Below are 9,330 nucleotides of genomic sequence, written 5' to 3'. Positions count from 1 at the left end.
TCCTAGACGGTACAAAATAAACATATTTTCTATCCTTTTATGGTCAAATCAAAAATCATATGTGATAGACTTCCTTGTGCTTTTATTACCATTTGATGACACAATGCTGCCACCTACTGTTCAGTGAGGTAACATGGTTGCAGCACTTCTGCCAACATCAGTCTTTGCATATGAAACTCTCAGCACTCATAGAAACACTGTTGTGCTGCATAGCAGAAAGTATTGCAATGATGCAAACATCAGCTTCTTACATATATAAGTACTGCAGGTTGGCAGGTTGGTACTGCAGGTTGATTTGTCATGTGACCATCCTGGTTGTAGTTTCTGTCCATTGCCTTGTAAGCCCCTCGCAGGACACTTAGATAAACAAATCAAATTAATCAATCGATATCACTCAGTTAGCTACTTTATATACTGTTAATCCATAGCAATCTAAAACAGTGATACTCAACTTGCAGCCCGCAGACCATTTTCTAATTCACAATGAAAAAGAATTGATTCACACTGGGATTTTTTTTGTTCGTTTATACCAGTTAGTGGATGTTCAATAATGTCCCTCGACTGTTACTTGGGAAGTTGCATATTAGCTTATCAGCGGTCTGTGCAGGGGGCGCAGAAGCGGTGACACTTGGTTTCAAACAGTTCATGCGCACCTGACCTGCTCCGGACACCTGGGAGAGGGTTGCCTTCAGGGCTTTCTGCCAGAAAGACAGGACTTTCACCCAGGAGACTGCAGTTCGTGTGTCTTTTTTTGACTTGTTAACCCAAACATGATCTTTTCCTAAAACTAACCAAGTCAAGTGGTTTTGGTGCCTAAACCTAACCAAACTGTGACTGCTTCACAACATTAACCACATGTTAGAAAGGCTTTCTGGCAGAAAGGCCTGAGGCCTATAAATGTTTCTTTATTAACTGGCCGCTGGCCTCCTGTCATCTTGCAAAAGCGGCCCACTGCAAAGCAAGTTGAGCATCCCTGATAGGATTTCTGTTTTAACTCTTCATCTGAACATCTGAACATACTTCATTTGCCTCTGAAATCTAGTGGAGCGAATGTTCTTCTGCCTGTGTGGACATCACACAGTATGCTGTCACTGGTGTGTGTGGACTCTGTACGTCTTTGACGTCCCCACACTGCAAATCAATTTCCCTCTGGAATTGTAAAGTTTAAAGTTAACTTAAAGTTAAAATGAGAAGCGACAATGAAACAGAAACAGATTTCATTTTGAATCCACTTTAAGGAGAGAAATAATAATTATAAACAGCTATGGACAGCAACTGCAGTAATTACAAGCACAATAATCTTCAATGTCCAAAAGTATTCAAAAATTGCATATGGAACCTCAAGGAGTAGAAGGAGGACAATTACTACATCATAATTAATATGTGGATGCTGACAGAGCCAGAGGGGGGAAATATTCAATCGAGTTTGTCATTCAGAAGATAATCAGTGGATTAACGGTCACATTTTAGCTTAGATAGAAATTCCATTTAACCTTTGGGACTTAACAAAAGCAGAGAGCATTTTCCATTAAGTGACACTGGTTAACTCCCAGGAGCACATGACATCAACAAATCCATTAAAACGTCTGAAGAAATCAGAGATGAAAAACATCACTATGTTGTTGGATCAGAAGGACGTCGTGCTTGTACTTTTGTCAAATAACACATTTCACACGTCTCAAGTACAATATTTCAATATATGACGGTTATAATACTGTAAATCATCGTTATGCTCCAATACTTTATGAGGTTAACTGTGTTTTTCTTTCTGTAAATTTGAGTTATACTTGATATTCTGTGACCATGGCATAATGCATTTCATCCAGAGATAATTAATTTTTTGATGGAAACATTTATAATACTAATCCTCTCATCCTCTTCTCCTCTCTGTGTGTTCTTCATGTTTATCCAAAAGTACACTGCTACACAGCATGGCTGCATTTCTGGGAAGAAAAAGCCTTTTCTCCTCTGTCTCTCTATCTATTTTCCTTCCTCTTCACACCGCCAGTCTCTTTTGTTGCCTCTCTCTTCCCCTCTTTCTGTCCCACTCCCAGTTTTTATGTCCTTCTCTGTCCAACAGTCTCAGTCGTCCATGTCTCTGTTGTCGGACGAGCCTATATGTCGCTCTCTAAGGAGAGGTTGCTGCCCAGGCCGGCCATGCGGCTCCGCAGCAGAAAGTGCGTCCTCCTCTGCAGGAGCCTCTGCTGCTCCTGCTTCAGCTCCACGTAGGACCGCGAGAAGGTGTGGAAGATGGAGGTGACGGGGAAGGCCATGAGGAGGATCCCGCTCAGGATGCTGCTCAGAGCCACCACCTGGCCCGGGATGCTCCTTGGCACCATGTCCCCGTAGCCCACTGTCGTCATGGTGATGACAGCCCACCAGTAGGTCGCGGGGATGCTGGTGAACTCCTGCGTGGTGCCCATTTCATTCTCAATCAAGTACAGCAGGGGGGAGTAGAGCGCGATGGCCACACACAGGAAGAGGAGGAGCAGTCCAAACTCCCGTGTGCAGCGGCGTGCTGTCAGGCCCAGAGTCTGCAGGCCCAGCGAATGGCGAGCTAGCCGCATCACATAGAGGATACGCAGGGCTCTCAGGACGCGCAGCACCAAGCCCACTTTGTCCAAATAGCTGCTGCCCGAGCCCAGCCGCTTCTCCCCTTTGGAGGTGTTGTCCACCACCAGGGTGATGTAGTACGGCAGGATGGCCACCACGTCTATCAGGTTCAGGGGCTGTCTGAGGAAGGTCAGCTTGCTGCGGTCTTGGATGAAGCGCAGGGTGAACTCCAGGGAGAACCAGGCCACACACACCGTCTCCACTATGAAGATGTTGTAGCACATCTGGGAACATGTGCCCTGGTGAAGAAAGACACTTGAGTGAGCACGGTCATCATCAGCATGTGTGAGTGGTGGCTGTGGTCACTAGGGGGAACCATTTCAATGTGAAATCCAGGAGCTAAGCACCTCAGGATGCTGCAGCACTGAACTCTTCTACGTATATAACAATTACATTTCTACAACCAACAAAATAAGGACAGGAAAATATTTCCTAGATATCACAGATCAAGCTCACAACCCAAAATGTGCCTTCTTCGATTATTTGGACAAATGTGACGGCGAGAGAAGTTTTAGGAACATCAATGCCACGAAATCACTGTTTTCTCACAACTTATAAAAAGTCCATGCTGTTCATCGTGATGCATGTTTGTTTGGAAAGGCGGGTGTTTTTCTTAGACGCAGTAATGACGCTGATTCAATGCGTGGCTTGAATGCAGTTCATATCAGTTAAAAATATTACGAAACACACTCCCACAGAGGTGGAGTAGACCCATACGAGCTCCTGAAAACTCCAGTAGTCCTGATCTCACTCAGAGACAGGAACACTCCTCACACTTTTAATGCAACACTGCACATTATCTGGCGGCAAGAAATTCGAGGCGGCGGAGTTGTTAGGATGCGATTACTGGCACTTTTAATTAAACATACTGAGAATGCTGAAGTGTGAATACAAAGCAAATGTGCCAGGTCAAGTTAGATACTGTAACTTCATAAAAACATCTGCTGTCATTGTATTTCTTTTATTTTCGTTTTCAATATCCCAATCGTGACGGGTTCAGCAGTGTGAGAAGAGATGATGTACCGGAGCTCCAAGAAGCCTCATGACTAAATGAAACATACAGTCACAGTACATTAAAGTGGCTCTACATGGAAACTTCAGTCAGCCACATGGAAATGTGATTAGCACTTACTGTCAAATAAAAACCTACACCCGCCTACAGTACCACACTTACAGTATCTGTACTTCATTTCCTGAGTATATACCAGAACTAGTGAGAGTAGAACATTTGAAAAACCACTGAAACATTGTCTCTGGAACGGAAAGTAAAGTGGTGGCAGTTCCAGAAATTTCATCAAAAGCATTTAAGAGAAATGAATCAATTCATTAAAAACCTGTTTGCGAGGAAGAAAAGGATATGTGTGGCTCAAATATTCCATTTTCCTTTGAATTGACTAAAGAGGCCAGTGTGCTAATTATGGTTGTGATTGAAGTCAGGCATAATAATGACAGCGTTTCATGGGAGCAGACGTCTTCAAACGTTTTTTTGTTTTTTTTTCCTAATCTGGCAAAACAACAGGCTCTCTCAGCGGTCTCAGCCTGTTCTCGCTGCAAGGAGGTTTGAAATGACATGACAGATGAGACATGCCATCATTACAAATTTTTTAATGACTGCGCTTCAAAAAAACCCCACATCAGTTTACCTCCGTTTAGCTTTTGAAAACAACTCAGTTCAAGTCTGCTGAGGAACGCAGACGAACCACAGCGATGGGTTCAAATGTTCATTGTCAATACTTTGGTGTCTCTTGATGCTTTACGACTGTAGAAAACATGGAACACGAGACAAATTCCCAACAGACAATGAAGTTGGGTCATGTCTTCATTTTATCTTTTCCTCACTGACATGAAAACACTTCGGCTCTGACATCTTGGCGACATGTTTTTGTGTGCAGTAACTCTTTTCCCCTCTATGTGACGTGTTAAATGTCATAAGCCTACTCACCGCCTCCTCCTCCTCCCTCATGGCAGGCATGGTGCTGATGGACAGGTTGACGGCAGTGATGGTGACAAACAACACTGACAAACAAGCAAAGATCTTCCCGGGGAGGCCCGAGTGAGGCCTCTCCACCATGTCTCTTAGCTTGCCCATGCAGCGATTGAGTCTGGACTCTGCTGGATGCTCCCTGTGGTCGCTGTCTGAGTCCAACAGATCCTCCAGGAGGTCCTCCTCCTCCGCCCTCTCCATCGCCTCGAACTCCTCCACGCGCTGCAGCAGACGCCGGCGGCAGCACCACTCCAGGCTCTCTTCGGGGACCCCCCAGTACAGCAGCTCCTCCCTGAAGGAGAGGGCGCACATCTCCCTGAGGGAGCGCAGCTTCCCCGCCCGCAGGAAGGTCAGGATGGTGCGGAAGGCACAGGGGCTGCGGTCGAAGAAGAACTCATTGTGGGTAACATCATAGTCATCACAGATACCCATGATCTCGTCAAAGCTGCTGCAGAGGTGCAGCTGGCCCAGACGAGACAGGGGGAAGTCCTCTAAGGTGGTCCAGGGCAGCTGGTAACGCAGGCCACCCACATTGATGATGGCGTGGAGTTTCCGGGCGCTGGACAGTAGTGCGTCGTCCTGGATGGTGCTGAGCTCAGGGGCACGCTGCGCCCTCTTGTAGAAGGCTCCCTTTTGAGCCTCCTCCTCTTGCAGGGGAGGTCGGTTGAGGGAGGTATCAGAGGCACAGCTCAGGGCACTGTAGTCATAGTCGGAGCCATCACCCGCCAACAGGGTCATCTTTACTGGTCTGCTCACATCCCTGTGCTCAATCTGCCACCATCACAGTGTCACCTTCAGAAGGAAAATCAACAGATTAGTCATCAGACATAAAGGCTTATTGTATTTTACAAAGTTTACCTTACGGCTTTGGTTTATTGAAGAGCATCCATTAACAGTTTAATGTAAGCCTTCTTAAACTCATAGGCACTGTGGGAGTTAAGTTGGAGTTTGTTGTTTGTTTCTCTACCATTATGCCACTATGCGTTACCACTAAAAACATCTGCAGTGGTTACCCTTTTACCCTCGGATGAGTAATACCACAGCATTATTGCAGCAGCAGGAGGCACTTAGATTATTTGCATTTGAATTCTAATAGCCACTTGTCATTGTGAGGAGGCATAGCCCTATGTAAACAATTTCTGCCCGCAGAACAGCCCACACACCGAAGAAATGGAATGAAAACACGAAACCTGCTTGAAATATTCCAACGCAAAGACTATTTCTGATATTGTTAAGATAGAGCAGGGAAACTCCAATAAGGCACATATGAATGTGAGTACTAAAACTCTGTAAAAGATGATGGCTGATGACTGACATGACAATCAAATAAGTCGTCAAACTTTCTGTTCACCAGTCGCCTGACACTTGAATAGCCATCGGCCACATTATGGATGAATGTAAATCCAACCATAAGCATCCACAGCCTGCTGCAAAATACACTCAACTTGACTTTGGTTAAACCGTGCTTACATTAATGACACGGAGTCCAATCCCAAATAGCCTCACCGGTGTTTTCACAAGCCATGGAGGGCAGAGAGATGAGACAACACGTTTAATTCATAATTTATCTCAAATGATTCTTGCATTTCACGATTATGTATCCAGTTTATTTGCTTTGGTGTGTCTTAATAGGTTAATAACACACCAAATTAAATTACTGAAGATGAATACATGAATTGTTTTAATTTAAAGTTCTTAAACATTGAAACGGCAAATATTTTCTCACTTTGAAGACTTTACAGCTGGAGCTTAATGGTTTTATGCATCGGTCCAACACTTTGGTAAACAGTGAATTACAAGTATATGTGTGAAATCAAAATTTATGTTAATCTGCAAATATCTCCAGAGGTACTGGAACAAGCCAACCTTCTTCCTTTCTCTGTCTGTCTGTATAAAAGATTGTAGGTTGCTACCTACCTCTACCTACATCACATTAATCACCCTATTACCCACAATTATTACATTTTGTAATAAAGTCACAAGGTACAAACTGTGATATGACAACAGGCAGTCAAATGAAATGACCTTTAAGTTCAAACTGCATTCAGCAATCGTTGGCCATCAGCTGGGAGAAAAACCACCCCTGACATCCTGTTTAGCCTTATTAAGTTTTGTGTGTTAACATGTGATGTACTTAGTTATTTGTGTTGTTTATTTTTAGAAAAAACACAGCGGGAAACATCCTGACAAGACTCCAGGAAAGCACTGGCTGCTAGTCTGCAACAAATATTTTCCTCTGCGTAAATCCACAACTTGGATTTCTGTTTTTGTAGGAATTAAACAAACAAGATAATTAATGAGCTTTAGAGCTGCTAGTGCACAGATTTCTGAATTTTGGAGAGAGCCAGGCTAACTGTCTCCCCCTGCTTTCAGTCTTTATGCTAAGCTAAGCTAATCAACTCCAGGCTTTAGCTTCATAATTAGCGCATCTCACGTTTGGCAGGAAAGCGATTAAGCGTGCTTCCCAAAATGTCTAACTATTACTTTACTCTTGAACTTACAAAATGAAAATAAGCTTCTGTACCTACGTTTATCAACAGGCTGACAAAAAAAGAGAGAGTTGTAGATATATTCAGATTTGGATTCAAAGGCAAGGTAGTACTGCAGTAGAAAACGTGTTTATTGTGATTACGATAACAGATCTGTCCGACATATCACTCCCATGAGAGCACCAACTGGAAATTAAATTAAAGCGTCTTTACCTACAACCTTTTTCCACAAAGTGCATTACAAAAACAGCATGTCTTAGCAGTATGAATGTGTCATTTATGCATCATTAAACATGATCACTGACACTGATCTAGATACATCAGGCATCGAGAGATAACAATTTCACTCCCAACAGTGTGCATGAACATCTGTTACCCACAGCAGCCTGGGAATTATAAATAATGGCCTGATGTTTTACTGGCTGTTGTTAGATAATTCACTGATGTAACTGCTTTGTGCAGCTACTGAAGAAGCTATATTTAAACACTGAAATATCCGTCTGTGCGTCTCTCTCAACGGATAGATTGGGTGGTTTTCAAACACACTCTTTCAGTTAGGTGTTGGCTGAGGTGTGTGTAGCAATCACACTGTTAGACATTGTCTAGTGAGATCAAACACACATTGACGCCAATATTTCCACAGTTTGTTCTTGCCGTTTTCAAGCAAAACTAGATAGATAGTTTAGATAGAACAATATCTGTAGGAGAGAGAAGGAAAGGGAAAATGTTTACTGGATATCACCAGTGCAGTGAGGACCTCGTGGCCTGTGTCCAAACTAATTTAATCAATTACAGTAATTTAGGGGGAGGCACGTTAGCCAGTCAGGAATTAAAATGTCAGTGCCTGGATTTGCTGCACCACCAATTCTGGGTCAGGAGGGAGGCCTCGGCTTCTAAAACGGGGATGTGAATGTGTCACTGAATGGTTATTAGGCACCTGCACTGTCAGCCTCTGTGAGCCTCTGATTACAGTCAGCACCATCTTCCACCCATGAAATTAGAGCGAACCAGCCCCGAACTCTTCGCTCCAACACTCATACGTATTACTACTTCTTCATGGTGTTTCATTTGGGGCATTATTGGATAGTTCACGTGTGAACGAAGGTCAAGAGTCACCGCAGAAAAAAACAATTCATGTAGATCACTGAAATATGCCTCTAATGGATCCTCACATCTGGACATTTTCCATCTTTTGAGTACAGTTATTGACTCTCAAATGAACACTGGTGCCGTTTAAGAAAACCAAAACACAAGAATGAAAATCATTTCTCAAAACAGTGTAAAATCCCTCCTTTTTGCTGCTACGACGCCGTGAATTCTCACATTCTCCCTCCATGCGGCGGAGGTTATCGATACGCCTACAATGCATCACCAGTGTGGATGTGCACAGGCCTACGCCACTCTCCTACTAGATTAAATCACACTTAACCCCTTGAGGCAGTTTGATTTCTCACTTTGCCTTTAAAGCGATTGTGCTTTTGCCTCTCCACAGTCACAGGAGCATTTTTTTAAGCTCTTGTTTTTGTTTTTTTTCGCTCTGTTGTGCCTCAGATGTCTCCTCTGGGGGGACGAAGTCTATCTCAGAAGGAGAGATGAAACACTGCAAAGACAGCGAAGGCTGTTCTCCTCACCAGATCGGTTGAGGTCTGGCCTCTCTCTGTGCCAGCGTTATCACAGCTAAGCCACAGGGCATGTTCTCCAGATTGCCTGGTGAGTCACTGGGTTGTGAGTCTCTGTTGCCTGACTGCATTGGGCATGCATTTCCCACTGTGCCCTCTTCAAGAGTCTTTGGAGAGCTTCACTACCACTAATACTAATTGAGATGTTTTTAATGAGCATAATGATAATAATGAGCACTGCAGGCTCAAAGCAGAAAACATTTTAAAAGAGTTCTGAAGCCTTTTAGAGGTTGAAGAAGGGTTGATGTAATATCTTTTTTAACAGTTTGCAGAGAAATGTGTAAAACATTCATCTGATTGGTAAAAATCTACTGTTTAAAATGAACACTTGCAGCGTTCTTTGTCCTACAAAGAGACGTGAATAGCTCATTTATTAATGATTGCTATTTATGGCTGCATAACTGCATATTGGTGGAAGTGCTGTGCAATTGACAAAGACTCAGAATTGGACAGATTTCCCCAATCTGTCTCTGATTCATGGATTTGCAATTCAATTTGACTCATTCTGTGAAATACAAACACATGGTAATTAAATGAGTGATGAGTATTTCTGATGAAAATCTGA

General features: G+C 43.4%; 1 protein-coding gene across 1 annotated transcript; it reads right to left on the bottom strand.

Moving 5' to 3' along the window:
- Positions 1 to 2,114: 2,114 nt before the first annotated feature.
- On the bottom strand, positions 2,115 to 5,335 carry kcng1 (potassium voltage-gated channel, subfamily G, member 1). Its single transcript, XM_070910837.1, has 2 exons — positions 4,556 to 5,335; positions 2,115 to 2,852 (listed from the first exon to the last, which is right to left on the bottom strand). Exons 1-2 carry the CDS (start codon positions 5,333 to 5,335, stop codon positions 2,115 to 2,117), a joined length of 1,518 nt encoding a protein of 505 aa, XP_070766938.1.
- Positions 5,336 to 9,330: the final 3,995 nt, after the last annotated feature.

The sequence above is a fragment of the Enoplosus armatus genome, chromosome 8 (genome assembly GCF_043641665.1).
Source record: "Enoplosus armatus isolate fEnoArm2 chromosome 8, fEnoArm2.hap1, whole genome shotgun sequence".
Taxonomy (NCBI): domain Eukaryota; kingdom Metazoa; phylum Chordata; class Actinopteri; order Centrarchiformes; family Enoplosidae; genus Enoplosus; species Enoplosus armatus.
This window is presented reverse-complemented; position numbering and strand designations above follow the sequence as displayed.

What these genes read in the sequence shown, in the direction of transcription:
- kcng1 (XM_070910837.1), bottom strand. Translation starts at nt 5,335, where the DNA reads ATGACCCTGTTGGCGGGTGATGGCTCCGACTATGACTACAGTGCCCTG. An exon ending in TGAGGGAGGAGGAGGAGGCG is followed by an intron (nt 2,853 to 4,555) that starts GTGAGTAGGCTT and finishes TTTCTTCACCAG; the next exon opens with GGCACATGTTCCCAGATGTG.